This window comes from Pisolithus orientalis (assembly GCF_024613125.1).
Source record: "Pisolithus orientalis strain OTSU chromosome Unknown F5J12scaffold_7, whole genome shotgun sequence".
In the NCBI taxonomy this organism is placed as follows: Eukaryota; Fungi; Basidiomycota; class Agaricomycetes; order Boletales; family Pisolithaceae; genus Pisolithus; species Pisolithus orientalis.
The window spans coordinates 525,518-551,639 of NW_026260788.1; the positions used below are offsets into that span (position 1 = coordinate 525,518).

A 26,122-nucleotide genomic window follows, 5' to 3' on the forward strand; every position below is an offset into this window, starting at 1 on the left:
TTTCAATTAGCCGAACCATCTCAGCGAAAGCGCCAAAGGTCCATGACACTGTAAAAGGTCTTATAGCGATTTAAGGTTGTGACAATCTGCTTTCCTGCCATGCGGTCAGTTGAAGCCGAACTCGTACCTGCCATACAAGTGAAACACAGCATGTCGGTGGCGTTCATGTTCCTGACGTAGGGGTGCTGCCGTGTCACTTTCGGTACTCGGAAAGACAGTGAGTCTTTCCGAGTTCTTCTGGAAGGCAGATAGATCAAAGATAGATATAGCTTACTAAGGCGAGTACCTCAGTTCTCGCAAAGCTCAAGTTCGTGCTGGTGCCCGACCCACTCGGCAGAACCGAAAGTCTGGTTAGCCGAGCAAAGCCCACTGGGCTGAATTTTTTTTGCTGTTTTCCAATGGAACCCACTTACGTACTATTAATGAACGGATATGACCTCACACTTCAGGCAAGTCATACTATATATGGTTGAAACGCTGAGCGTTTGAACAGGCAAGATGGGGAAGGGAAGGGTTGCAAGGAGCCACGGACCACCACCACGAGCATATACTTTTTTGGGATTAAATTTACGCAGAAACAGTCCCCGAGACGGGAAACGACAGCTGCTGCCGAGGTGCCAGTCAAAGATTCCTCACTTCGATTGGCCAGGGAAGCCGGTTGACATCACTTGACGTTCGGTGCGGGTCTCGACTGAACACGTAGCAAGCCCATCAACCTCGAGCCGGCCGGCGATGGCGGACTTCCCACATATGGAAGTAACACCCACATGCTCCGTTGCCCATCAATGTCTCCCTTCCGTGCTTGTATATGCCCCGAGCTGTCTTCCTGGTGACCTTTCAGCGATGGGCCATGGAGAAAATAATCCAGGGGCTGTCGGGATTCAAGATCGCGCCCGCGAGGAAGCTTAGTGTGTTCTAGGCGCAGAGCGTCGGATGCTGTCAAACCTCGCCCACACGACGATGACAGCATTGACGCCGTAATCAAGCATTTGCCGAAGGTTGGCAATAAATATAAGACGGTTGTTAAAAACACGCTGCCAATCTTCTTATTTTCCCATCTCTCTTTAGGTCCTTTTTGTTGAACTGCAAGTTCACACCCACCGTTCCCTTGCCAGTCGTCACTCCAGTTAACATTAGGTCATAATGAAGTTCGCCGCCGTCGTCGTCCTGGCTGCTGCTGCCGCCATCGTCTCTGCTGAGACCAATGCTGAGCGTATGGCTCGCGGTCTCCCTCCCAAGGCCCCCCTCCGCCGCGGCCATTCTGGTACTCCCGCTGACAGTAAGTCATCTGCTGTTTGTTCTCCCATCGTTCTAGTTCACTGTAAATGTCTTTTTCTTTTCATGTAGCGGCGAAGAGAGGTCAGCCTTCCTCAACCGGTAATAACCAATGCAACACTGGACCTATTCAGTGCTGCAACACCGTCGCTGCCTGTGGTTCTCATCAAGGCATCGACGACCTTATCAGTGTCCTTGGCCTTTCAGTGCCCATTGGCACGCAGGTTGGTGCCAGCTGTTCTCCAATCACAGCGGTCGGCACCGGCAGTGGTGCACAATGGTAGATACCATCCTTTACCTGCGTATTTGCCCATTGTTGACGCACCTTCTCAGTTCCAGCCAAACTGTTTGCTGCGAGCAAAATGATTGGAATGGTCTCATCAACATCGGATGCATGCCCGGTAAGTTAACTCATTCAAAGTCTGCGTGGGTAGTTGCTCATAGTTCGAGTAGTCAACATAAACGCCTAGTTCGCCCATCCATCGACGTGCTTCGCACGTTCCGCTCCTTACTGTTGTTGACCTAGCCTCTTAGAGGTCATAGACGCTTCATACCTAATTTTACTTTCGCGCATGGTATCCCTTGTTCAATACCCTTGGTCCATTTTTAGGTTGCCTTTGTTGGATGTGCCCATGCAATGCGTTGACATGTTGGTCACCGTCCGTAATGCATAATACCTGGCACTAGTACTGGTAGATAGCAATCATTGAAAGATGCATTGTCATTGCACAAAGTGGGTAAACACAATTGTGATCATCATTCTTAGGATTTCTTTTATGTTTGGGTGTTTTTGCATAATTACGTGTTTTCTCGAATTAGTTAGCTTGGTGTTGTCCGAGGACTGGATCAGGTCATCCACGCGCAAAGCGGAAATAAGATGACGCTTGGGAACCAACCCACCGAATTTTGCCGACCGTTAAGTCTTCTCTTCTCGTCCCCGTCGTGGTACGTCCATGATTGATGATCCGCATCCTCGTGTCTCCTCACGCGCACACCTCGGTTTCGTTCCTCTAGTTCTCACCGATGATAAGCATGTTTTCTCAAAAATGACCTTGTCAACTCACTTCCCAAGCAAGGATTCTATATATCGGCGGCCTTTCTCAAGTGACGAGACTGAGGCACCCCGCTTTAAATGCCTCGCAGCTTACGCGCCGATTGCACTATCAGATTGACTACAGGTTGGCAACGGTGCGTCATGATGCATGATGGATTGATCCTTGATAAGTTTCAATAATCAGATGCGGGGGTTACGGGGCATATGAGGAGTACCACCCCTGTTATATAAGCTGAAGCTCAACGGCGTCTCCGATGGAAACCACGCTCTAAAAAAAGGTGCCAGGCGTTCGGTGAGGAAGTAGAAGTTCGTGGCCTGGTAATTCCACCGACAATCAGGGTAAATATTTTCATCACCTTGCAACCAGATATCACAGATAATAGCAGTGTTGTGCGTTGTCAGAGGACGCCCTGATACGACGGCGGTACATGTGGAACTTCTGTAATAAATCGGGAGCTTCCACTGAATGTGGCAACGGGATAATATTCAAATATTCAGGTGCCAATAAACCGTAGCACAAGTGGAAATCATAATATTTGTCCTACTTGTGACCTAGTTGTCTGTGCCTTCCAAGCCAACAAGCCAAAAGAAATATTTCTCGTCGAGTATTAGAGTGAGTTGCTGTTGAGAAATGACTGGAGGCGACGTTCAGAGGTGGGTACGCTGATGCCGACTCAGACAGTGGTGTTTTAGCTCGAAGTTTATTTGGGGGTATTAGGAAACCAGCAGATTGGATTTGGTATGTATGTCTACATTTACGTAAACTATACAGTACGCTCGGATTCTGCCGGGTGGCTGCTAGCTCAGTGATCGTCAGTAAGGCTAGTTAAGTCCAACGCCATCGCCGACGTCAAGATGCCCAAAAGTAAGCTGCGTTTTTTTATGTGCAAAGTTCGACTTAATGACGCCAATGTTCAACAGTCTACAAGCCAGGAAAAGTGAATATTGGGTAGTTGATTGCTATGGTGGGACTGATGCTGAATTGTAGTGTCATATTTCCTAGGTTGCTATCGTCTTGCAGGGCCGTCAGGCAGGCAAGAAGGTTGTGATAATCAAGCAGGTCGATGAGGGTACGAAGGAAAGACCGTACGCTCATGCAATTGTAGCCGGTGTTGAGCGCTACCCCCGGAAAGTGACGCGTGCTATGGGCACGAAGAAGGTACAACGAAGAAGTCGGGTTAAGCCTTTCATAAAGGTCTGTTTATCTTCTGCATATATTCCAGAAGCGGGCTCACGTTTTGGCTTTCCGCAATCTCGAATGCAGATCGTGAACTACTCGCATCTGTTCCCTACGCGTTATGCTTTGGAGCTGGAGGGGCTGAAGGGTGTGATCTCGCCAGATACGTTCAAGGAGCCGTCACAGCGAGAGGATGCTCGTAAGACGATTAAGAAACTCCTCGAGGAACGGTACCAAGGTGGGAAGAACAAGTGGTTCTTCCAACCCCTTCGCGTGAGTGCCTTTTACAAGATCATGGAAATTAGAGCTCAACCGCTTTGCGTTTGCTCACCGTAGTTCTGATCCCGCTGCCGTCCATTTGAGATAACCGATGGAGAGATGACACAAAAGTCCATGTATCCTACATGCTTTTCCATGACGCATCACACAATATGCATCGTACTTCTTTGGAATATGCCGTTAGGATGAAACTTTAGTACATACTATTGACTGCTGTTGAGCGTGAACTCGACAAGTCAGTACTACCCATGCCGGTAACCCGAAGACCACAATCTTTGCTCACTGCAGGGGTTCTAAGTCCCCGATAGATAGACAGGTTGTAGCACCAGAAAATGCGGGACTAAAGCCTACAAGGTCACGTGATCCCCCGACGCGAGACGACAACCCTCCAAGCATGATACTGCCAGTGTAACGTGCCAAGGTAAGAGTGCGCCAACACTGTCAGGTGCGATGTCCACGATGAATCTCATGTACCGTAGGTCGTTATCCGTCTGGGCTCAATTTCCAAGTCCTCGATCAAGAAGGGCCCATCAGTAAGGCTCACCACTGGCTAGCACGGCACGGACTGACAGGCTCGATGAGCAGCTGGCCACTCCTTCTCTGCATATACTGTGACAATGTCGGGATTTGGTTCGTTTGGGACTCAGAACCAGCCGGGGACCACCTTGTTTGGTGGCACAAGCACATCAAACACCGGCACAAGTCCTTTTGGTAATCCCCAACAAAACAATTCGCAGTCTGGCACTTCCCTCTTCAGGGCTGCAGGGCCCGCGTCCAACTCAATGGATTCTACAATGACACCTGGGGGACCCTTTGGGAACACCTCCAACCCAAGTGGTGGCAGCGGCTTGTTTGGAAACACAAGCACACAGCAACAGCAGCCAGCTCCCGGAGGTTTATTTGGAGGTACCGCGAACGGGCAGCAGCAACCTTCATCTGGAACCACCCAACCTTTCAGTGGCGGCTTGTTTGGGAACCTCGGTGCGCAGCAGCAGCAGCAGCCCGCAAACGGATCGCTATTTGGAAATGTGCCTACGCCGGCGCCAGCACAACCGACAGGTGGGAATCTGTTTGGCGGAACGTTCGGGGGTACAGCTGGATCTGCGTTCGGAAACACCAACACCAGACAACCGGCTGGAGGAAACTTGTTCGGTACAGCTGCTGGAGCCAGCGGGAGTACACCGACGCAACAACAACCTGCAACTGGTCTCTTCGGAAGCACAACGACAACTTCCGCACCCGCAACAGGTGGCTTGTTTGGCAACACTAATCCGTTATTCGGGAATAAAAGCCCGTCCAGTATATTTGGGAGCCAGGCTACACCAGCCATCCCTACGACGACGACGACGACGACGACTACGACACCTTCGTTGTTTGGGCAGTCTAGTACGGCTACGCAACCAGCTACCTCGCTTCTTGGACAATTCCAGGCAAAGCCTTCGGGAAACCTCTTCGGCTCGACCACCCAGCCCACTAGAACTGGAAGGCTATTTGGTAGTTCCCTAGCACCACCGATAACCTCTACTTCGTCACTACTCGGATCAAGGTCATCCTCGACAGCTGCAAATCAACAGCAGAGCGACCCACAATCTCAGTTTGCTGCGCTGACACAGAGGATAGATGCCATAGCTGAAGCATGGAACCCATATTCGTCGCAGTGCTGTTTTCAAGTGCGAGTTCATTCTATTTTATTCATAAGGAAGCTCTGACAAGTAGTGGTAGCATTATTTTTATAATCTGGTCGACCCTAGCCAGGCAAGCCTGTATGGCCGACCGCCTAATGCCACCAATGAGGCCTTATGGCAAAGGGCTGTGCGTGACAACCCCGACCCTACTTGGTGAGTAGGGAAATCTGTAGGAGGCCCGTCACTATTGATTGTTGTAGCCTCGTTCCTGTTCTTGCACAGGGCTTTGATGCACTCCATACGCGCGTTGAAGCGCAGACTCAACAAGCAGCTGCTCAACAAGAAAAGCTGAAGGCGTGTTGTCTTTTCTTCGAGTTGCTTGACATCAGCTGAAAGGGAATTAGGAGCTCGAGAAAACGATTGGTGTCACTGAAAGCGGTCCACAATGACAACAATATGGCGCGGATCCAACGCGCTATAGCCCAGAACACCCAAATTTCACACCGACTATTGAAGTTAATTCAACACCTGCACCTCTTAATACCTGCTGTTCGTTCTTCTGCCATACGCCCCGAAGAAGAGGCACTTCGCGCGGCCCTCGAGGAGATCGAAGAAGAGGTTCGCCGGCCAGGCGGGACTAGTAAGATGCGTGGTAAACTAAACGAGTTATGGGCTTTGGTTGGTGCAGTAAATGCTGCGAGAGAAAGGGGCAAAAAGGTAGGGGCAGATGGTCCTACGGAGTGGACCGTGGTCGACGAGGATGGCCTAAAGCAGATTGCTCAGGTGTGTTATCTGCTTAGCCGCGGATCGCGACAGCTATCTAACCTGCAGAGCAGATACTGGCTGACCAGCATGCGGGCCTGGAACACCTCACTAAAGTTTTACAACGGGGCCTCAAAGATCTCCGTGTGGTCACGGGAAAAGGAACTGAGGGGGAAAACTTGAGCACAGAAAAACTTTCTAGTTCAACTTCTTCGCTTCACGCGAGTACCTTGCGTTGACTGACTATTGTTATTGTTGTGTTGTTCCATGACCAGCACAAATGGGGCGTGGCAATTGGCAACTGTGTAGTTCTTACATAGATAGGAGTACCTGGTTGTTGCTGTTGGTTTGTCTACATAATACAAAGTACTTTAGTCCGTCTTCAGCCCTGACACGGCGTTTGTTTTGTTATCGATCACCGCAGCCTGCAGACCGCCATTAGCCACGCAGTTTCAGCCTGATCCATCAAACGACCATCCAAGAATGCGCTACCGTACGCTCGAGATACGGTGGCACGACTCGAAGCCAATCTCGACATGCGACTTCCAGCCAATTCCATTTAAAAAAGCGCGTCCTTCCCAGGAGAAGAACTTTGCTTCCCAATCGTACAAGCTTGCAACTGGCGGAGAGGACAACCATGTCAGGGTGTGTCCTGTTTTCTGCTGCAAAATTCCCCCCCCTCGAGTCTCATTATGTTGGCAGATCTGGATGGTACATCCGAATATCTTGCCGCCAACCTTGGTAGAAACTGAGAACGCGACCGTTACACGCCCACCTCGCGTTGAATATCTCGCGACGCTAAGCCGTCATACAGCGCCAGTTAACGTAGCGCGCTGGTCGCCCAACGGTACGCGTCCGGTTTTGTTGAATGTGCAAGTGTACTTGACAGCGCAACTTCTCTTCAGGAGAATTAATTGCATCAGCGGGCGATGGTATGTCTGAGCACCGAGTTTCATGTCCTATGCTGCAATTCTCGTGTAGATGGCATGATCATAATATGGGTGCAGTCGAGCACACCACCACCTGCTACGTATTCAGGGGATCTATCTGCTGAGGACCTGCAGTATGAAAAAGAGTTTTGGAAACCGCGCACGACTTTCAGGTAATGCATCCTTATCTTCGGGAGCGCCCGGGGTCTTGATGTCTACTGCGTTGAGATGCACGACAATGCAGGTCTATGATCTTGCCTGGAACCCAACGGGAGAATACATCTTGGCAGGTAGCACGGACAACTGTGCTCGTGTATTCACAGCTGCTGATGGTGAGGAATCTGCCTGGTATTAATTCGCTGCCATGGTTAATCCCGTGCTCAGGCAAATGTATACATGAAATCGCCGAACACAACCACTACGTACAAGGTGTTGCATGGGATCCATTGAACGAGTATATCGCAACCCAAAGCAGCGACAGGTCGATGCACGTGTACAAAGTTTCCACGAGACAAGGTTCTTTTGATGTTCACGCTGTGGGAAAGAATACGCGTCTGTCCTACAATCACAGCCGGACGCCCAGCTCCCAAAGCCGCGGAAAGAGCATTCGGCGTGAATCTGCCAGCGATGTGGAGTCAGTCACCACCGGTTCTGGGGATCACAAGGAGGACGCCCTGTGCTCCACAAGCCAGGGAAACTATGCACCTCCAACACCTGCTACTTCTGTCGCCAGCACCCCGTCTACCATGTTCCCACCACCTAACGTCGAATGGCCACCGTCCAGGCGATCCTCGTTTAGTGGATCGAATGCCCCGTGCTCGCCTTCTCATCTCTCAAGATATGGGAGGTCCCCATCACCTATGCCCCCTCTTCCTGCGATCCGTGCGCTTCCTTCGCCGGCTTGGTCGACTATCAAGCTATACGGAGACGAGGGCTTCACTAACTTCTTTAGACGTTTGACATTCAGTCCTGACGGTGGTTTACTCTTGACTCCAGCCGGTCAATTTGAGGACCCGTCATTCCCGCCAGAGCCCAAAAAGGCCGAAGGAACACCTAAGAAGAAGACCTCTCGATCCTCGGACACCGCCAGCGAGTCTAGCAATCCCAATTCTGGGTCGTCGGTGTTCATCTATTCACGTGCTAATTTCGCTCGGCCCCCCATAGCTCAACTTCCTGGTCACAAGAAAGCGAGCGTGGCGGTTCGCTTTTCCCCCATTTTATGCGAATTACGTAGCGGTGTTAGTGGCTCCGAAGGAATTGGGGAGGCTAAAACGATCAACTTGGAAAAGAAGGAAGGCAAGATTGTAGTTGACATCCTCGGGAAGAGCCACGATGCACCACCCCCGCGCGCGGAAGATAGTCTATCAGCAGCGTCTGTTGCTCCCCTGTCCGCTGACGCCCAATCCACGGCAGCGCTGTCAACTACTCTTCCACCAAGGCAACTAACACCCTCCCAGCTGTCTAGGCCCTCGACAAGCACTGCTCAAAGCACAGGCTCGGTCTTTGCATTACCTTATCGTATGCTTTACGCCGTCCTGACTATGGATACGATCGCCATATATGATACACAGCAGAGTGGACCAATTTGCCTACTCACCAAGTTGCATTATGATGAATTCACGGACATAACATGGTTTGTGACAACTGGTTCTGAAACTACTGCTCATATTGATCGCTGCTCCAATAGGTCGCCAGATGGCCAGTGCTTGATCTTGTCGTCTAGAGATGGTTATTGCACGATCATCATATTTGACGAGATTTTCCCTGCGCACCATACACAACAATCCACGCTTCAACTTCAGTCCATTGCACAGCATAACTTTGTACCACTTACGGTATCGTCTACTTCGTCAAACAGTAGTTCGGCACTGCCCATCATTTCTGCACCAACTGTCCCAGCCAAGCGGACCGAGTCATTTGCAGTGAATCTGCCAAGCCTTGACAACCCACAAGTGAACCCTCCCCCTGTTTCTTCTGCCACTGGAGGCGCGGTGGAGAAGAAACTCGACGACGAGCGACCTCCGAAGAAAAAGCGCCGTCTTGCCCTGACACACGTGGGGGATATTGAAAGCATGATATAGGTTTGGCGACAGCAATCACGCGTATTCTGTTGAACGATTTTTTACTTTATGACTAGTCTAATCTCATCGGTGGAATTTCCAGCGACCCCGATTTCTTCTGTGCACGTTTATTTATGTTTTGCGAGCCGTCTCCGGCGTGCATGTATTCATTCGTTGTGATGTAATGTCAATGTCGTACAGTGTGGCCAGATTACATACACTCGTGGCGTGGTGGTCTTACTCGACTGAGAAGGGGAGGCAATAGCAACCACATCAGGCTACCTTGTTTTTGCTTCTCTTCCCTACTTGTGCCTGGAATCCGCTCTTGATGGTATTGACAGACCGCCGCGAACCACATGACTCGCAAGACATGAAGAATATGCGGTTCTCCTTCGTGAGAATGGTGTCGGGTGACTTGCAAGTCTTGCAAGTGACATACTCGACTGCAGCGTCTTAGAAAGGGGGTTCTGGGATAGCACAGGAGGAAGAAACCTACCAATGTATCGACGGAGAACGTTTTCTACTTGTTTGGGTTGGAAACGACCCTTTATTACCAAACGTCCCATGCCATCCACAGATCCGGTCGTACCCATCTCCGCAAATAAGAATTGGATGACGTGGTCTGGTGACCGGTGCATACGCTTGCAGATATCAGCGATATTGGCGAATATAGATCGCCGTATGCCTTCTCTAAGGATTTGAGGTGGGGCAATTGTGTACCGTTTTCCGGCAGATGTGAGCAAAGAGGGATTTGATGCATGAAGAGACGCGTAGAAGCGCAGCAAGAGCTGAGCGAATAATGTCAGAATGTTGGCAGTGATTGGGGAGGGTGCTCACTCACTTCATCGTAAGTGTAATCGCGATCGCTACCGAGCCAGGGCTCCGTACCACTATCGACCCCTGTTGGTGCCTCTGGGCGAGCGAAGGGGTCGTCGCCTAGATCCGCCTCATCTATGTCATTCAGATGCTCTCCGTCATCGACATCGACATCCTCTGTATCCTCCTTTGCCTTTGCCTCATTAAGCTCCTTCTCAAAATCCTCCATGGCCTTTTTCTTGCTGGTTTTCTTCTTCTTTTTCACGTCAGAGAAGTCAAGGTCCTCTGTAGGAGCGATCGCTGGTGGCAGGCCTTCGGAGGCATCTTCGCCCTGAACAAGGCATTCGCATCGCAATTAATAGAAGAGAAAGTACAACCTTACAAGATCCATTGGAATATCCTTCTTCTTTTTCTTCTTCTTGAGGCCTTCAGGGAACATCGCCTTGAAGTCATCGGCCTCCCTTCCCTCATCTGCATCATCATTTTCAACAGCCGTACTCTCACTCCGCTTCATCTGCTCATGTAGGGTAGCTGGCCCCAAGTCGACAGCACTACCATCTGTCGTGTGGTTGTCGATCGTGGTCGGTGCAGGGGTGGTAGGGTCAGCATCACGGCCCAGTGGGTCTTCTGTGAAAGCGACGGTCTTTTTCTTGCGCTTCTTCAGTGAAGGATCAAACAGCGGCTCTTCCGAAGCCATTTTTCGCGCCGATCGCGGTGGTCGTTGCAGTCGATGAGTCAAGCCCGTCGATCGGTTTGGGAGAGGCCATCAGATGCCGAGATTCGAGTCGGCGACCGAATATCGGCAGGTGATTTGCATCTCCGCTCGCTCGTCGCCGAGGCTTCCCGATACTCCCAAAGACGGGCTGACCAGCGCAGGTTGACTAGATTTTCAATGTTTGCAAGGAGTTCCCTCGGCCGCATCGCGTCTCAGCGTCCGACGCTGGGCGCTGCTCCTCAAAATGCCCGCAACATGGCTACCCTGCGCGAAATCGAGTTGCGTCTGAAGTCCGTCAGGAACATCGAAAAAATCACCAAAGTATGTTTGGTTTTGTACACCGGGTTGCAATGAGCACAATTGACATTTGGTATCGTAAAGTCGATGAAAATGATTGCCTCGACGAAACTTGCAAAAGCGCAGCGCGCCATGCAAGCTGGCAAGGAGTACGGTTCAGCTAACTCCGGTGCGCTCCGCCCTCCAGCCCCGTGTGGATTTAGCAACTCATGTAGCTCGTAGAAATCTTCCAGCACACTCCTCCAGAGACCCCATCAAAGCGCAAGCTCTTCGTTGTCGTCTCGTCCGACAAGGGTCTTTGTGGCGGTATCCACTCGTCTGTCTCCAAAGCTACCCGCCGTGCATTGGCTGAGTCCGACCAAGCTGATCCAGCTTCACCCGTCATGGTCATTGGTGACAAGTCAAAGGGCCAGTTGTCTCGCGTGCTCGGGCAGAACATGGCCATGAGCTTCAACCAAATTGGCCGCGACATCCCCACATTCGCTGACGCTGCTGGTGTTGCTGACTTGATCGTTAAGAGCGGTGTTGAGTATGACAGCGTCACTATTGTGTACAACAAGTTCGTCTCGGCTATATCATACGAGGCTGCTACTGTCGAGGTCACCACCGAGAAGCTTCTCAAGGAGTCCCGTTAGTGCTCTCCTTGTGACTATCATCCATATACAGACTAATCGTTACTCTGCAGCTGGATTCCGGGCATACGAGATGGAGGATGATTTCGCCAAAGACCTTGCAGAGTTCTCGCTTGCGAATGCTATTTATGCTGCACTGGTCGAGGCTCATGCTTGTGAACAGAGTGCTCGGTAAGTTTCCTGTTGTCCGTTGTTGGCAACTACTCACCTTTTTTTTTTTGACAGTCGCAATGCCATGGACAATGCTTCCAACAATGCGAAGGACATGATCGGTGCTTTGACTTTGCAATATAACCGTGGTCGCCAGGCTGCCATTACCAACGAGTTGGTCGACATTATCACCGGTTCGTATCTCGTAATTCACTTTGACCACTCAAAATGGCTCACGCGGTCTCGATGATAACCAGGTGCAAGTGCTCTGTAATACCACCTTATCACATAGAATACATACAGACCTCGTTAGTGAGAGAACCTCGACCCGCTTCCTCCTATTTGGTATGCATGAGTGAGCCTTGCTGCAGTCTGTGGTTCAGTTTTTGGCTTTCGCGCGTGTAAGGAACTGCAGGGTCACAATAGCTACCATTGAGGGGGATCCGAACTCGTATAATATGCGTGTTTCCATCCGTCTCGTGTTCCAATCACAAAGCTCCAGTGGGGGTTTCTTCGAACAACTCCTGATTGCACGCCATCAAATCGACACATACCTTCTGATCCTACATACTAACAAGATGGAAAGCGACATTGAGCTCGATCCCCAATACTAAATTCTAGTACCAAGACACTCGGAATACCACCCAGTATCAAAGCATTCACACCTGCCTTGCGAACACGGATGTTCCCCTGCTGAGAGTCATACGTTACAGTCTAGACGAGTTTGACAAAGGCACGAGCGAATTTAGGCGTTTGATGTCTACGGGTAGAAGTAGTTACAACACTAGAAGCAGTCAAAGACAGGAAAGTGCTTGCCGCTCCACTATTCGATGGGGCGATTACAATTGTACTCGAAGATGCCGACGGGCGATTCCTCTAGAGACCGTCATCGGAATGTCGAGTTTGGGGAAAGTCCCAAACGATTCAAGGTCAATCAGGACACCGGCTTTAGGTATAAGGACACTTGGGATATCTCATGGGTGGGTAGTCGGGGCCGCCCGCGCAATTCAAACGACCTATGCATCACCTTAAACACCAGGGGGGAAGGGAGGCAAAACGAGTAGAATGCCTACTTTGGGTGCCAAGCTCACGATCTTAGGACCATCCTTTCATTCTCAGATCTGCACTAACAACGCCACCTATGCGGGTACCCAGCATCTCCCGCTTGTTGTTTAGCAAAACGACTGCGTTGTCGTCGAAACGGATGAAACGACCGTCGGGTCTGCGAACAGGTTTCTTCGTCCGTACGAATCACGGCGCGTCGCACGTCACCACGTCGCACTTTAACAGCAGTGGCAGACGCTTGAGCGGCTTCTGATATTGGACGTGCCTTGTTTGACGACGCAGACGATTTCGTCACCCTACGGACCCCCACCCATTGTTGACCTTTTGCTTGAGCACGTTGACACATTCTACGAGAAGAGCACCCGAGTTATCGATTACCTTAGGACACCTTGTCAAAGGACTCCATACAAGCAAGCAAGCCGAACTCACATTCAGACATCCCTTGAGTCCAATCATGTCGTGCAGCTGAAAAGCATGGAACCAAAAAAGAAAAAAAGAAAAAAGCAATAATATTGTATTCAAAATTAATTAATTAATTCAAACCTCCTAAGAGATAAGCTTCCCACGACTTCGGTCGATGCAGGGTTGCAGTTTATATCGGCCTACCGTAGCGCTGAGAGTCTGGTCCGATCTTTCCTTTGCACCAGTCAGTAGTTCCACAATGCCTGCCTCGCGTCGCGGAAGTGGCAGCGTCATCCTGCCCTCTGGGCAGACCCTCGCCATCCACACCCGAACTCACGATGAAGAGGATCTCCCCCATGCAACCAAGAAGTACGTTTTCCGGTGTCGTGAATAGCAGCACATGTTGTTTGAACCGTTGGGCGATACAGGACAATGGCCGATCATCTGCGCAAGTACGAGAGTTTGTCAGTACACACTATGATCAGGGGCTGTTGACTGCATCGGCTAAGCGATAACGATAATCCCCCAGATTCACATTAACACCCCAGAGGATGCGCATGATCGTCGAGGCATTTACTGAGTGCCTGGAGCTGGGGCTCAGCAAGCCGAATCAAATTGTGGTACGTCTTTCCACTATTGTTCTGCCGCTAATGGAGGAAGCCTGTAGATTGCGAGTCGGTGGATATATCGGGGTGTCCGGAGGAACTATATCCACCCACTGCGCATCTTTCGAGCTTCTCGTTCTGAATTTAACACAAATTCTGAAATGTCGCTTGCAGCCTATGATTCCCACTTGGGTCTTTGGCTGGCCCACCGGTAAGGAAACGGGTGACTACCTTGCATTGGACTTGGGTGTGTAAGATCCCTTGAGTTTCCGAGCGCTGTGATTAGGCATCCCACTGACGCAGTATGGCCCGCCGCCGACTGTCCCACGCAGGTGGCACTAATCTCCGTGTCTGTCTTGTTACTCTCCAGGGAGAGGGAAAGTTCGAAATCACTCAGACAAAGTACCGTTTGAGTGAGGAACAGAAACAAGATGACGGACAGAAGTTATTCGATTTTTGTGCAGAGTGTCTCCAGACCTTCATTGAATCCAACACTGGAGACGGTCCCGGGCAGTTGCGCCCTAACCAACTACTCCCCCTTGGCTTTACGGTAAGGTCCCTCCTTCCCGGTTTGCTTTGCGTTTCACTAAAGGCGACTCATTTCCACCGCAGTTCTCATATCCTTGCACGTCAGTATCATGTGTATTTGAAGCTATTTGTTATCTTATTCGGACTTCACAGGCAAGAGCGGATTGATCATGGAGAACTTATCAGATGGACAAAAGGTTTCGGAGCTCCGAACACGGAAGGACGGGATGTGGCAGATATGTTTAAGAAGTCCCTCGAAAAATACGTGCGTCTTTCCTGCTCCCTCATATATCACTTATTCTCAGTGCATTCTCTAGCAACTGCCCGTAGAGCTTACGGCTTTGATCAACGATACTACTGGAACCCTCATCGCATCCCACTATGTGAGCCCAAGAACGAAGATTGCTGTAATCTTCGGAACGGGTTGCAACGCTGCGTACATGGAGCGTGTCCCAGACATTCCTAAAATAGCGCACCTTGGCATTGCTTCGGACGCCGAGATGGCCATCAACTGTGAATGGGTGCGTGCCGTCAATCAGGGCGTTTTTGCTAGTACCATTGTGGCTAACCCAGTCATTTGACAGGGCGCATTTGACTCCTTTGAGCATGAGCACTTGCCCCGTACTAAGTATGACGCCATCGTGGATGATACGTCAAACAAGCCTGGGGAGCAAGCCTTTGAGGTACCCATTTCGTCACCATTTTTACCATCGTCTGATGCAAACCTCGCAAGAAACTCATATCCGGCCGATATCTGGGAGAGATATTCCGATTAGTTATTTGTGAACTGATTGATGAAGGTGTGCTCTTCCTGGGTCAGAATACGTACAAGGTCGAAAAGCCGTACTGCTTCGACACGGCGTTTTTGTCACTGATGGAGAGGTACCGCTGTGGCCCCTCCCAGTTCGAGAATGTTCTCATTATTTTTCCAGCGACCCAACGGACGAACTTCTCATGATTATTGGAATATTCACACACTTCTTTGCTTTGGAGACGACACTTGCAGAACGCCAGTTTTTCCGTGCGCTCGCCAAGCTCGTCGGGCGCCGAGCGGCCCGTCTGAGCGCATGTGGTATTGCAGCTATTGTTAATAAAATGGGCCTGTTGGAAGATGGTTGCTCCGTCGGCGCGGACGGTTCGCTGTACAATGTATGTGCGTTCCGTAGCGTCAACAGTTCTCAGTTTTTCTAACATCCTGTGGCTTTCTAGAAATACCCTTCGTTTGCGGAACGCGTCCACGAAGGTCTTGTTGACATCTTCGGGGACAGAGGACGGTAAGCCCGTTTCTTGAATGTTCTCTTTTCAATCGTTTGTGTTGTGTTGTTTCTCAATTTCTCTTGTACATGTCGCAGAAATGTCGTCACTCACCATGCCGAAGATGGAAGTGGAGTTGGCAGCGCTATTATTGCGGGTGGGTCCTTACTGCATGATTTTTTTCAGTCCCGTTCTGTCGGCGTGCTTACTCACGTGCCTTGTCCAACAGCCATGACAAAAGCCAGACGAGAGGCTGGCTTGTACCCCAACGTGTGAAAATCTGAAGATAACCTCATGATGCGGGACCGATGGCACTTGTGGTGGCGGACGTGGAGATGTTTGCTTCCACTGGAGGCGTGCATGAGGTACCCGAGTCCTTGTTTGATACTGTCGTTTTCCGCTCGATGATCCGTGAGAGCATCAATTTTTGTATGGCTTACTATGTAGAGGATGTAGACGATACACGCCCGGTGTACTGAATGACATGTAAACATATGTTTTCTGGCAGGTTTGACCACTTCGTACTTCCTGCCTGTCGTCGATGCAGTGGCGGGCACCCCGATCGAGGACCGATCGTTTGGAAATTCACTTTCGTCGACCCTGGGTCACATCTTTTGCCACGGAATTTTATTGAAAAACCACCGTGCAGACTGGTTGTAGAGTCAGCCTCCGAGATCGCCATAAACGGACGATGCAATCGGAATTCCAGATCTGGTTGAAGGTGCGGTGGTGCTAATGGGCGCTGTCCAGAGAAGGGTTAGTTCGCTGAACGACGCCACGGCGCAAAACTGTAAGATGGATGATGTAATACAGAAGTCGTAATATTGCTGCACGATAAACATCACGAGATACAAGAGTCTACAAGGTATACATATCTATACAAGATACGGTGAGATCCAACCAGGAATATTCCATTCAGTCGTGCGATGCTATATAAAAAAATTCCCCACCATCCCCATCCTTGCTCCACCCAGATCTTTTTCCCGATTATCTTCGCTCGCGAGTTGCATAGCAATGAGCGGTATCCTGGGGGATCAAAATGGGGACGTCGGTCGAACGTAAATTGTGAAACGAGCTGGAATCGCTCCGTCATTAGAAACCCCACTTTCGGAAGGCAGGACCAGCATCTGGCAGGCGATACGGATCCACCTTGATGGCATGATATCGCACTAAAACCCACTACACAGTTCACTATACAGCATGGCAGACTTCATCCTTATCCTCGACAGATTTGATCACCGACTCATCCCGACTCTTATGGACATCAAACGTAACTTGGATGTTCATCGGGTTAGTGCGGATATGAGACGTGGTGCTTGCATCAGTACTAGTGGGATTAGCGGACATTCGGCGCATTCGGAGAGAAGCGGAAGTTAGCGTGTTTCGAGACTGGGTGTTTGTCCACGCCTTGCCCTCCGAAACGCGGTAGATGATGAGGAGGGGGGCGGTTCCCTGATGGAAAAATTAGTGCTGGCTTAGCTGGAAAACTCACTACAAGGACCTACCTGAGCCATTCCAAGGATTTGCATGAACGCGTTCGCAAGGGGACTTCCAGTAGCGTAGGGGATCATATAAAGTAAAGAACACAACGAATATATCGCTGCAGATTCAATGATCATGGTTACGAAATTCGTGTAAACGGAACCGAGAGCTTGGCCGAGGACGTTGGATACGCGGCGGCGGTGGTCCAAGAAGCGGAGGACTGTGAGACCACTGATGAACATAGTGCTAGCAAGCGATACACTGAGGTAGGGAAAGAGTAGGGAGTAGGACATCCACGCGTCGGACTGCCCGTTCAGGGATGGATATGATAATGAGCCAGAACAAACCGGTAACTACGCGGCGTCAGTGAGTGAGTGGGGGATTGATAACAGTGATGTACGCACCGAAGCTAGCGACGAAAATCAGTACTCCAAACAGTGTGATGATAATGCGAAACCTGGTATCACGGTATACAACGATGCAGCGCCAAATCTATGTCGAAATCAAGTTTCGAGAATTGACAAGGGGATACGGGAGAGCTCACCATGAGGAGGTCCGCACACCAGTCCATGAGAACGAATGTGAGGTTGATGGGTATGGAGGCATTGCTTTCCTCGAATGCGGCGGGACCTAAGCGCTTAAAGTGAGCAACAGTAAGTGTGGGTGAGTGTCGAGGAGACACGTACCACCGGGGTAGTTGCGACGATTGATAAAGCCTAATTGTGTTATTTGGGCGTTGGCAACCTGGTAGACACTCGCACACGCAAAGACGAAAATGACATAGCAAAGGAAGAAGATGTCTTTTTTGTAACCTGACCCACGGGAGCGGATGCGATTCCAGAGGGAGCGGACACACATGGATGTAAGGGTGAGTGCGACACCATAGAAGACGGATGTGACGATGGCGCCTTGCAACCATGTCGCCTCAGCGAAGAGCTGGTAAGCAGACTCAGTCGGGGGCGTACGACGACATCAGGCAGCAACGGGTAGTCACCCTAGTGGGTCATCGGATCCCTGGCCAGTGGAAAAACGCTCGCAACTTGAGGGAAAAACGTGGGAAGAAGAAGACACGACGTGGTGGCTCGGCCATCAGGATGAATTCAATATCCATGCTATTATCGAGGGCTTGGTATTACATACCACCAAGTATCGTTACGATACCGTATAGGGTTTGGATTCCACGGTTATCAGTGGGGCATCGGAGGGCAGGAGGGCTTGACTTGTGACAGCTGGCAAGGTCCAGGGCCCGAGACACCCTAATAGTTGACGTATACCGACTTCTCTCCCTCCTCCCACAGCTAACTGGATGGGGGAACTGTCAGAGCCTCACTATATGAACAACCCTGGTGTTTAGGATCATATATATTACAACAACGTTCTGACCACAACCTTGAGGAAAGATTTTTTTTTTTCCCTCTCCTTTTCGGCCAAGCTTCCTTACCATACTTTACTGCGGAACTCACTGTAGGCCTGTCGCCCGAATTGTCGCGCTCGACAACATGCCGTAACCTGCGAACCGGATTTTGGTGGACATAGGCCCGTGAATTGCCGTCTGACTCTACGAAAGCAGGGAACTGTCCCCGTGAGACTATGTATTACCCCAAGTCAGTACCATCCTGTTGCCTAGTTGGTATGTACGTACACTTGGGTTGTAGTCACTGACCGCAGGGTAGCGTGGTTGGTGTGTAGAGCGATTAGATAACCACGTGGCCGCACCTCCAGATGCCGTGACCGGCAACTTCGTGGTTAATCACAAGCTCACTTCCTTGCCCTGAACTCAACCATAGACGATGGGATACGACCTTACTAAAGCTGTTGGCTTTCAGTTACGAGACAAACCAGTATTTGAAGGCTCTTCTCCCGTTCTACGTACGATCACTGATGCCGTGGTTCCTAGGTGTCTTGGACACGCAAAGACCTCCTCACGTATGCGCTAGGCGTCGGGGCTAAGCGGGATGAGCTACCACTAGTATACGGTACTTCTTTCCTTGTATCCTCCTGCCTAACTCCAATTAATACTTGGCAGAACTCGGTGAGCGATCTATCAGCGTCGGTCGTGCCGGAGAGCTTCAATTGGACATCTCGCAGACAAGTCTTGGGGTCCGTTGCCAACATTTCCAGTAGTTCTCTCACTTAAGGGTATGTTTCGCGTCTCCAAGGTACTTGAACACTGAGTACTTCGAATTATAATTGCAGGCGAGGACACCGACGTGTCGTTATTTGCTTCCAAACATGCCAATGAGGTTATTCCCGGACTTCCAAAACTCGATTCTAGGAGGGTTGTATGTGGCTACGACCCTGACCTATGTACTATTATTAATGGACCTGTCTCGTAGGTTCACGCCACTCAGAGCATCGAAGTGCTGCGGGATCTGCCACCGGAGAGTGGTCTAGGGCTGGAAACTATCTAACAGGATTGTCGGCGTGCACGAAAATAGTAAGCCTTCCATCGCCTAACGAAGGAATGTACCGTAGTCTGATGCGACTTGATTAGTAGAGTCAGGTATCATTGTTGAAACAGAGTCGCTACTACTTGATCCCAAAGGCACCGTTTACGCTAAACTCTATGTGAGTTGGACAGGACCGTAGTACCTCGACTCTCTTCCGTTGTGTCTTACCAGAGACTTTGCGACCAGGGCTCCGCATTTTATCTAGGCTCCAAGGCCAACGGCGGGAAATTTTCCAAAGTCATTGCCAGCGCTCCACAAGCAAAGCCAATCCCGAAAGATCGCAAACCAGACTGGGTCGTCCGTGAAAAGACGTTCCCCGAGCAAGCGCTCATCTATCGCCTCAGTGGCGATTACAATCCTTTGCACATCGGTGGGATTTCAATGAGTACACTGTAACTGCGTTCCTGATCGTCCTTGTCGTCCACACACATGCAGATCCTGAAGTAGGCAAGGCTCTGGGATTCGGTGATGTCATCCTCCACGGACTGTCATCGTATGGGTTTGCCGCGAGAGCGCTTATCCGGGCCGTGGGAAAGGGTGACCGACGCGCGCTTAAGCTTATCTGCGCCAGATTCTCGTCCCCTGTTTCACCTGGTGATGAACTTGAAACGCAGGCTTGGGAAGTTGGGCCTGGACCTAACGGCACGACAGAGATTGCTTTTGTCACAAGGGACGTGACCACGGGCAAAGTGAGTAGTTATCCAGCACAGACTTGTGAAGTTGTTATATTTATTCATACCCTCGTACCCCGTCCTAGGTTGCACTGAGTAATGGTATAGCGTTTGTTAAGAAAGCAGAGAAGAGTAAGCTGTGAGGCCTGTGGCATACGATGCAGAATATCGTGTGCAATGTACCTTGCGAAGTGTAAGCTTACAATGCTTGTATATTCAGTAGTTGCCAATAGCTCGAGGTAATGCATGTTTCAGCTGACAAGTTCTGGTTTCGTACTTTCGGCGCTAGCACGAAGGACTCTTCCACGGTCGAGAACAGGGTCTGCCTCCAAATAGCACCCTTTCAGCCAGCGATTAGGCTCTCCATCGACGCCACAGCCAATGTCTGCAAATGCGGTACGCGCGTGAAGGACCCTGCGATTATCGAACAGTGCGGCGTCTCCTTCACGCAGGACATATTCCATGGGGTTCCCTGGAGCATCGAGCTGGGTCGCAAACTGCTTCAATGCGGTATGGAACTCCAGTAGTCCAGGGCTCAAGAGCAGTGGCGCTTGGAATGGAGGTGAATAGTTTATGTATTTCACAGTACGTTCTGCAGATGGCGATGTGGGGATCGGTTCGAGCTCGATAGTCGGGTGCTCGTGGTGAAGATGATGTCCATCGTTGATATAATGGAAAGGGACCGGAGTGGTGCTTAGAATGTTGAAGTCCTCGGGATGGGTTCTGCGAAGGGTATTTGCTACGTGCAGTCCATCTGCGAAGATAGACATGCCGCCAATGACTCGATTTCTGAGACAGTGTAGGATCTGGTATCGCGGGGGATGCTCAAAGTATCTACAAATCACGTCATTCAGGTAGCGGTCTTAGGATCGGAAATGGCTTACTTACAGTAGATCACAATGTAACCCGAGGTCGAGGTTTGTATATGCGATATTTCGACTGTCAACGACATGCTTCACCTCCCAGACCTCCCCATAAAGAGTGGGTCGAATTTCCCCGAAAAGATTTGCTAATTTGCGAGTTTCGCAAGTCTCGGTATTGTTAGTTGGGACGCCTGTCACGAGGAGCAGTCCGAAGCAGGTAAGCTGTGTGATGGCACTGAGAAGACGCGATGGCTGGGAGAGATCGTCGTATGGCACGAACAGATCGGGAGACTGGGAGATGGCCGATACATCCCACGGCTCAGCGGGGATGTCGCGGTGGAAAGAAGAGAGACTCGAGGCAGAGGAGTACCGCTCGAGGAAGGTGAACGAGTGGAACGACTCGTGTCCGTCTGTCCACCTGATGTGTGCACCGTCCTGCTTGAGATCGACACCGTCGTCAGTTGCAGGACCGATATCGGCGGGGATGTCGGACAGTCTGTGAAGCTTCTGCTGTGTCGATGGGTGGACACACTTTGGACACTGGCAGGCGTCGCGGAGCCAGAGATAAGGGAAGCTGGCATTGATCTGTGGCAGTTTCAGTTGGAGACTCGTCGGGCGGGACAGCGAGCGAGCAGCGGGCAATAGCATGGCTCAAGTTGTTTGGTCCAAACACCACTAGCATATTAGTACTAGCACTACTTGCAAGTTGCTGGAGACACCCATGGAAAGCATGGAAAGCAGTTCTGAGACGTCCTTCGAGCTGCTGGACGACGTCGACGACTCTCCCCAGGTATGCACCTGTGTCCAACCCCATCCTCACTGTTGTTGACGTTCCCTCTGTTATAGGCACCTCTGCATCCGTCTCACTCGCCAAATTACACTCCAGGCTCAGGTTCAACCTATGCTCACGACTGGTCTCCATCAGGTACCGGTGGAAAGTTGCGCATCCATGGACGACACTTTGTAGACGCGTTCGGACGCGTTTGCAACTTGCGTGGTGTTAATGTAGCAGGGAGCAGCAAAACGTCAGTCCGGGTCTCCATCTCTCTTGAGGTTTCCTTACCATCGTCTATACAGTCCAGTCAATCACAACCACGAAGCGTTCCCTCATGATCATCATGCGGTGACATTTGTCGGTCGTCCTTTTCCACTGGTGGATGCTCCCCAACACTTTGCACGGTTGAGGAGGTGGGGACTGTCCCTGAGTAAACTGAACCTCTTCATGGGCTGTATCGTGCTACTAACGGATCTTACTATTCAGTACGTTTCGTGATAACATGGGAAGCCGTGGAGCATGCAGGCCCGTACGTCCTTTTAGGCCCTATCCTGACAATGTCCACCTACTTTTCTACCCTCCAGGGGCATATATGATATGGATTATCTGGCATACGTCAGGGACCTTCTGTCTCTCCTTCCACAGTACGGCCTTGTCGCTTTGATAGATATTCATCAGGACGTATGGTCAAGATATTCGGGGGGATCAGGTGCACCAGCGTGGACTCTGGAGAGCATCGGCTTCGACCTGCATGCCTTGGAAGAATCGGGTGCGGCATGGCTTCTTGGCGTCAAGGGTGGCGGTCACGTCGAGGCCGAGCGTGGTATCTGGCCTTGTGGCTACCAGAAGCTGGCTGCTGCCACCATGGCGTATGTCAGCATTTGTCGTGTCGGCAAACAGATTTGGTCTGAGTCACTCCCTTTACAGGACATGCTTTTGGGCAGGAGATACTTTCACTCCAAAGCTGCATATCCCGATGTCAAATGGCCAGGACGAAGCCTGTTCAGCAATTCCTCCAGGAGGCCTTTTTGGATATGTACACTGTGGTCGTCAAGGCCCTTGGTGATATAGAAGGCGTGTTAGGTTTTGAGGTGAGTCTTCGCCACTAGTGTCCGCGACGAGAATATTCAAGTTACCTAGATAATGAACGAACCCCATAGAGGTTACATAGATCTTCCTTCCCTTTATCAATTCAACTACAATACGGATTTGCACCTATCCTATGTTCGTGAGTGCAACGTCGACCTCTTAGCAGGAATTATATGACAGACGTACTGCCCATAGCATCTGCAGTTCAATCTTTCATGCTGGGCGCTGGGTATCCCACCTTGGTTTCGAATTGGACTCGATCGTTCCCTATGCCTACACGCAAGACATCTCACAGCGTGCTCAACGCTGCCAGCCGCAAAGCGTGGAGAGTAGACGGCCCCACAGAAGGCAGATGTGTTTGGGAGCTTCACGGCGTGTGGGGGTGGGACAAGATCAGAAATGAAGGTGTTGTTCTGCGAGAGAACTACTTCGTGAAGGATCCGATGACAGGGCGAAAGGTCCGTCTGGAGCTCTCGCATCCCTTCAGTTGTGTGAATAAGCGGCAGGTCAACTGGTACACAGATTTTTATTACCCATTCTTGAAGCGATGGGCCAAACGTGTCCGTGATGTGATTCCGAAGGACAAGATGCTCTTTGTTGAGCCTATCCCCAATGAGGTTTGTTTGCTTTTCTGTCCTCATGCGCGGCTGTTAACTCGTCCACATAGTTCTGTCCATCGTCATGGACCAAAGAGAATCAAGTCCCTAATATGGTTTTTGCTCCCCACTGGTAAGACGAATAACGATGTGCCTTGTTTCAGCAACGTCTTACGCCTGCGGTAGGTACGACCTCGACACGCTCTTTTCCAAGAAATTTGGCGATTTCTCGGTGAATGTGCAGGGGTTGTCTAGGGTACTCCATTCATTTTGCTTTTCTTCCTTTTTCGGCTGATTTGTGGCGCAGGGAATGTTCCCCCTCCAAGCATTTTATTGGGGCCAACTGGGTGTCCGAGAGAATTATTCTCGTCAGATACGGAACATCGTCGATTCTGCCCGTAAGGTACTTGGGGAAGTCCCCGTTCTCATCGGAGAGTGCGGAATACCTATGGACATGAAGTAAGTCGCTTTTATAAATCCTAGAAATGGCAAAATTTAAGTTGCGCCCAGTGCAAAGGAAGCGTTCGAAACCGAGAATTGGAAATGGCAGTACCGAATGATGGATGCTTTGATGGTGGCACTAGAAGGATCCCTTGCTAATTTTGCGTACGTTATTTTAGCTCGCAAACTCCACGCATCATGGCTAAACTCGTTTTAGCTTGTGGAATTACAATCCCCATAACAGTGACGTAGAGGGCGACGACTGGAACGGGGAGAACTTTTCGTGGTTCAGCAGTCGCCGTGCATTACCGCCTTCGTTGCTTGATCTTCACCAGACCTCATTTACACTGGATAACGGCGGCCGGGATCTTGTCTGCGATTGTACGACCATACCCTGCAAAAACTGCTGGTATCCCTTTACAATTCAGTTACGAGATGAACACTGGACAGTTCACTTTTGAATGGAAACCATCCGATACCATTCCATTGGAACAGGCGGGTCAGACAAAAGTGATACCTGTTGCCAGAGAAACCGAAATATTCGTCCCTTCCCTGCTGACCCACGGGCGCAAACTGAAAGTCGAAGGGTTGGAACCGGAGGATACCTATGTCCATGACGAGTCACGACAGACCCTGTTTATCGTCCATGGAACATCCACACCGAGTAAGGTGCGAAAAGTGACGGTATTAGTTTGGCCGCCGTTGCGTCCTACCTTCCAACTCAATACGTTCTGGGGAGATTTCGGGGAACTCATCATATCGGGCTTGGTAGTTTTCGTTGGCGTCTTTATCTTCGTTAAACTAAAGTTCTTTATGTGAACGGTTGGTCCGCGCGTGGATTTTGGAAGGCGTAGATGCCTTAGGATATAGATATGGACTTCTTGTCCGCCCTATCACAAGGGACATCATGTATACGAAGAGATACTACCAGATCGTTATTCAGCAACATGGTGCCCCACACCCGGAATCTTTCTCACTGACCGACTCCAAGTAGGCAACAGTCCCACGCGGTTTCTGCACACCAGCAGGCCCTTCCAGAAAAAAGGGTACTGACAGGGTCCTTTTGTTTAATTGATCGGAAGGCTGTTTCCTAACTGGCGTCCTCGTGGTTATTGCACATGAACCTCGAGTCTGGACAAGGTTATGTAGAACACGTATCACAGGCGATCCCACCCTGCACAGGTGTATCTGTCGTATTGGTATCGCATGTCTGGCTTGTACCCAGGCAATTTGCGCATGGATGGGGGAGGCCGATCGCCGCGGTCTTGTGCAGTCGTACCACCTCTTCTGATGGACAATTCAGCCGTTGCGCTAGAAGCCCAGACTCGGTACATGACTTTTCCGCTCTCTGTTCCGGTGGACATCTTACCTCGCGTCGGCAAAATTCGGCGCGGAGCCTGCAGGACGCTATGTCACCCGGCAAAGGTTGATTTTGACCTGCTCACGGACGCCGCCCCACCGAGGGTATCCTGAATTCGGGCCTAGTCCCCTATAGCGACGCTTCGCTTGTGAGTATCCAAAACGCAAGACCAAGAGGGATTCAGCTAACTCCCAGGGCCTGGGGTTCAAAAACTCCTCGTGGATTAGCGGGTACTCGATTCCTTGAACAGTGTTCTGGACAGACCTTGTAAAACAATACACGATCTATTTCCTTCTAATAGCACAGACCACAAGTGTTAGCGCCATCTAATTTCCTGAGCAGTTTATTCAACAGGCGTTTCCCCCCCTCCACTTGTTCCCCTCCTCTCAGGGAATGTAGACACCCTCGTTTAATGTTTTCTGCTGTGTAGAAAAAAAAACATAGGTCAACTCCTGTTTCAATGGCGCTTAAAGACGGGGCGGCTGCATACAATACCAACTGGTACCACTGGACCTTGGAGTTTTCGGGTGACATGAGTACTCTTTCCTCTGCCACATCCAACAGCACGGCCAAGTCATATACAGCGAGTTGAGAGTCCTGCGGAAACGTAAGAGTGGACAGTCAGCTGCAACACAGCTTTCATTCTTCTACCCTCAACTCTGCATTTCGAGTCTGTCAGTAAGAATTTCATTTTCCATTGGGAGACACAATCCAAAAGCATAGAAAGTTAGGAACTCATAGTTTTTTCTCTTCAGAGGCTTGCAGAGAAT

The 26,122-nt window shown here is 50.5% G+C and overlaps 12 protein-coding genes across 12 annotated transcripts; 8 read left to right on the forward strand and 4 right to left on the reverse strand.

Annotated features, from left to right (window-relative positions):
• Positions 1-976: 976 nt before the first annotated feature.
• F5J12DRAFT_816122 (fungal hydrophobin-domain-containing protein) lies at positions 977-2,112 on the forward strand. Its single transcript, XM_051745069.1, has 3 exons — positions 977-1,555; positions 1,609-1,676; positions 1,729-2,112. The coding sequence occupies exons 1-3, from the start codon at positions 1,326-1,328 to the stop codon at positions 1,743-1,745; spliced, it is 315 nt and encodes a 104-aa protein (XP_051602179.1). The 5' UTR covers positions 977-1,325; the 3' UTR covers positions 1,746-2,112.
• A 1,048-nt stretch (positions 2,113-3,160) lies between these two features.
• F5J12DRAFT_816134 (60S ribosomal protein L27) lies at positions 3,161-3,999 on the forward strand. The gene is made up of 5 exons (XM_051745070.1): positions 3,161-3,194; positions 3,251-3,267; positions 3,333-3,524; positions 3,594-3,779; positions 3,843-3,999. Exons 1-5 carry the CDS (start codon positions 3,185-3,187, stop codon positions 3,846-3,848), a joined length of 411 nt encoding a protein of 136 aa, XP_051602180.1. The 5' UTR covers positions 3,161-3,184; the 3' UTR covers positions 3,849-3,999.
• A 160-nt stretch (positions 4,000-4,159) lies between these two features.
• Positions 4,160-6,549, forward strand: F5J12DRAFT_816136 (nucleoporin complex subunit 54-domain-containing protein). The gene is made up of 7 exons (XM_051745071.1): positions 4,160-4,206; positions 4,265-4,318; positions 4,371-5,455; positions 5,508-5,623; positions 5,671-5,766; positions 5,824-6,193; positions 6,247-6,549. Exons 3-7 carry the CDS (start codon positions 4,403-4,405, stop codon positions 6,409-6,411), a joined length of 1,800 nt encoding a protein of 599 aa, XP_051602181.1. The 5' UTR covers positions 4,160-4,206; positions 4,265-4,318; positions 4,371-4,402; the 3' UTR covers positions 6,412-6,549.
• On the forward strand, positions 6,285-9,323 carry F5J12DRAFT_518806 (WD40-repeat-containing domain protein). The gene is made up of 7 exons (XM_051739829.1): positions 6,285-6,817; positions 6,875-7,019; positions 7,078-7,104; positions 7,154-7,274; positions 7,330-7,433; positions 7,486-8,734; positions 8,789-9,323. Exons 1-7 carry the CDS (start codon positions 6,656-6,658, stop codon positions 9,180-9,182), a joined length of 2,202 nt encoding a protein of 733 aa, XP_051602182.1. The 5' UTR covers positions 6,285-6,655; the 3' UTR covers positions 9,183-9,323.
• A 111-nt stretch (positions 9,324-9,434) lies between these two features.
• F5J12DRAFT_926174 (eukaryotic translation initiation factor 2 beta) lies at positions 9,435-10,740 on the reverse strand (the record flags this gene model as incomplete). The annotated part of the gene is made up of 4 exons (XM_051749380.1): positions 10,360-10,740; positions 10,003-10,308; positions 9,658-9,949; positions 9,435-9,613 (listed from the first exon to the last, which is right to left on the reverse strand). The coding sequence occupies exons 1-4, from the start codon at positions 10,672-10,674 to the stop codon at positions 9,435-9,437; spliced, it is 1,092 nt and encodes a 363-aa protein (XP_051602183.1). The 5' UTR covers positions 10,675-10,740.
• An 82-nt stretch (positions 10,741-10,822) lies between these two features.
• F5J12DRAFT_816146 (ATP synthase F1 gamma) lies at positions 10,823-12,287 on the forward strand. Its single transcript, XM_051745072.1, has 7 exons — positions 10,823-11,013; positions 11,074-11,158; positions 11,212-11,619; positions 11,675-11,792; positions 11,847-11,965; positions 12,029-12,144; positions 12,176-12,287. The coding sequence occupies exons 1-6, from the start codon at positions 10,870-10,872 to the stop codon at positions 12,043-12,045; spliced, it is 891 nt and encodes a 296-aa protein (XP_051602184.1). The 5' UTR covers positions 10,823-10,869; the 3' UTR covers positions 12,046-12,144; positions 12,176-12,287.
• A 40-nt stretch (positions 12,288-12,327) lies between these two features.
• Positions 12,328-13,310, reverse strand: F5J12DRAFT_816150 (ribosomal protein L14b/L23e). Its single transcript, XM_051745073.1, is given in 7 exon segments — positions 12,328-12,531; positions 12,588-12,840; positions 12,874-13,007; positions 13,027-13,101; positions 13,121-13,132; positions 13,158-13,214; positions 13,266-13,310. 6 exon segments carry the CDS (start codon positions 13,290-13,292, stop codon positions 12,795-12,797), a joined length of 351 nt encoding a protein of 116 aa, XP_051602185.1. The 5' UTR covers positions 13,293-13,310; the 3' UTR covers positions 12,328-12,531; positions 12,588-12,794.
• Positions 13,311-13,426: 116 nt separating this feature from the next.
• On the forward strand, positions 13,427-16,219 carry F5J12DRAFT_816162 (hexokinase). The gene is made up of 14 exons (XM_051745074.1): positions 13,427-13,607; positions 13,667-13,702; positions 13,768-13,858; positions 14,018-14,090; positions 14,176-14,393; positions 14,456-14,472; positions 14,525-14,636; positions 14,689-14,892; positions 14,956-15,054; positions 15,105-15,253; positions 15,304-15,520; positions 15,581-15,645; positions 15,724-15,782; positions 15,855-16,219. The coding sequence occupies exons 1-14, from the start codon at positions 13,498-13,500 to the stop codon at positions 15,899-15,901; spliced, it is 1,497 nt and encodes a 498-aa protein (XP_051602186.1). The 5' UTR covers positions 13,427-13,497; the 3' UTR covers positions 15,902-16,219.
• Positions 16,220-16,816: 597 nt separating this feature from the next.
• F5J12DRAFT_904452 (uncharacterized protein) lies at positions 16,817-18,218 on the reverse strand (the record flags this gene model as incomplete). Its single annotated transcript, XM_051748524.1, has 6 exons — positions 16,817-17,077; positions 17,131-17,460; positions 17,498-17,599; positions 17,652-17,737; positions 17,794-18,043; positions 18,177-18,218. 6 exons carry the CDS (start codon positions 18,216-18,218, stop codon positions 16,817-16,819), a joined length of 1,071 nt encoding a protein of 356 aa, XP_051602187.1.
• Positions 18,219-18,897: 679 nt separating this feature from the next.
• Positions 18,898-20,387, forward strand: F5J12DRAFT_969852 (HotDog domain-containing protein; the record flags this gene model as incomplete). The annotated part of the gene is made up of 10 exons (XM_051750065.1): positions 18,898-18,948; positions 19,005-19,083; positions 19,196-19,246; positions 19,304-19,389; positions 19,444-19,467; positions 19,502-19,544; positions 19,605-19,675; positions 19,744-19,927; positions 19,993-20,246; positions 20,315-20,387. 10 exons carry the CDS (start codon positions 18,898-18,900, stop codon positions 20,369-20,371), a joined length of 900 nt encoding a protein of 299 aa, XP_051602188.1. The 3' UTR covers positions 20,372-20,387.
• A 92-nt stretch (positions 20,388-20,479) lies between these two features.
• F5J12DRAFT_890491 (uncharacterized protein) lies at positions 20,480-21,739 on the reverse strand (the record flags this gene model as incomplete). The annotated part of the gene is made up of 2 exons (XM_051747413.1): positions 20,480-21,062; positions 21,117-21,739. 2 exons carry the CDS (start codon positions 21,737-21,739, stop codon positions 20,480-20,482), a joined length of 1,206 nt encoding a protein of 401 aa, XP_051602189.1.
• Positions 21,740-21,812: 73 nt separating this feature from the next.
• Positions 21,813-24,811, forward strand: F5J12DRAFT_890492 (glycoside hydrolase family 5 protein; the record flags this gene model as incomplete). The annotated part of the gene is made up of 15 exons (XM_051747414.1): positions 21,813-21,881; positions 21,938-22,116; positions 22,169-22,296; positions 22,353-22,395; positions 22,451-22,735; positions 22,858-22,957; positions 23,007-23,094; positions 23,151-23,413; positions 23,462-23,572; positions 23,623-23,684; positions 23,738-23,807; positions 23,859-24,010; positions 24,062-24,157; positions 24,210-24,275; positions 24,328-24,811. The coding sequence occupies 15 exons, from the start codon at positions 21,813-21,815 to the stop codon at positions 24,809-24,811; spliced, it is 2,196 nt and encodes a 731-aa protein (XP_051602190.1).
• Positions 24,812-26,122: the final 1,311 nt, after the last annotated feature.

Coding starts and splice junctions, on each gene's coding strand:
- F5J12DRAFT_816150 (XM_051745073.1), bottom strand. CDS start 13,292: ATGATTGGACTCAAGGGATGTCTGAAT. Junction 13,215..13,265: donor GACTCAAGGGATGTCTGAAT/GTGAGTTCGGCT, acceptor AGGTGTCCTAAG/GTAATCGATAACTCGGGTGC. Junction 12,841..12,873: donor GATCTGAGAATGAAAGGATG/GTCCTAAGATCG, acceptor CACCCAAAGTAG/GCATTCTACTCGTTTTGCCT.
- F5J12DRAFT_816146 (XM_051745072.1), top strand. CDS start 10,870: ATGTTTGCAAGGAGTTCCCTCGGCCGCATCGCGTCTCAGCGTCCGACG. Junction 11,159..11,211: donor GTACGGTTCAGCTAACTCCG/GTGCGCTCCGCC, acceptor TGTAGCTCGTAG/AAATCTTCCAGCACACTCCT. Junction 11,620..11,674: donor GAAGCTTCTCAAGGAGTCCC/GTTAGTGCTCTC, acceptor GTTACTCTGCAG/CTGGATTCCGGGCATACGAG.
- F5J12DRAFT_816134 (XM_051745070.1), top strand. Junction 3,525..3,593: donor GGGTTAAGCCTTTCATAAAG/GTCTGTTTATCT, acceptor TCTCGAATGCAG/ATCGTGAACTACTCGCATCT.
- F5J12DRAFT_816162 (XM_051745074.1), top strand. CDS start 13,498: ATGCCTGCCTCGCGTCGCGGAAGTGGCAGCGTCATCCTGCCCTCTGGG. Junction 14,893..14,955: donor TGGCCATCAACTGTGAATGG/GTGCGTGCCGTC, acceptor GTCATTTGACAG/GGCGCATTTGACTCCTTTGA. Junction 15,055..15,104: donor CTGGGGAGCAAGCCTTTGAG/GTACCCATTTCG, acceptor AAACCTCGCAAG/AAACTCATATCCGGCCGATA.
- F5J12DRAFT_518806 (XM_051739829.1), top strand. CDS start 6,656: ATGCGCTACCGTACGCTCGAGATACGGTGGCACGACTCGAAGCCAATC. Junction 7,105..7,153: donor AATTGCATCAGCGGGCGATG/GTATGTCTGAGC, acceptor ATTCTCGTGTAG/ATGGCATGATCATAATATGG. Junction 7,275..7,329: donor AAACCGCGCACGACTTTCAG/GTAATGCATCCT, acceptor TACTGCGTTGAG/ATGCACGACAATGCAGGTCT.
- F5J12DRAFT_816122 (XM_051745069.1), top strand. CDS start 1,326: ATGTCTTTTTCTTTTCATGTAGCGGCGAAGAGAGGTCAGCCTTCCTCA. Junction 1,556..1,608: donor ACCGGCAGTGGTGCACAATG/GTAGATACCATC, acceptor GCACCTTCTCAG/TTCCAGCCAAACTGTTTGCT.
- F5J12DRAFT_816136 (XM_051745071.1), top strand. CDS start 4,403: ATGTCGGGATTTGGTTCGTTTGGGACTCAGAACCAGCCGGGGACCACC. Junction 5,456..5,507: donor CGTCGCAGTGCTGTTTTCAA/GTGCGAGTTCAT, acceptor AAGTAGTGGTAG/CATTATTTTTATAATCTGGT. Junction 5,624..5,670: donor GACAACCCCGACCCTACTTG/GTGAGTAGGGAA, acceptor TGATTGTTGTAG/CCTCGTTCCTGTTCTTGCAC.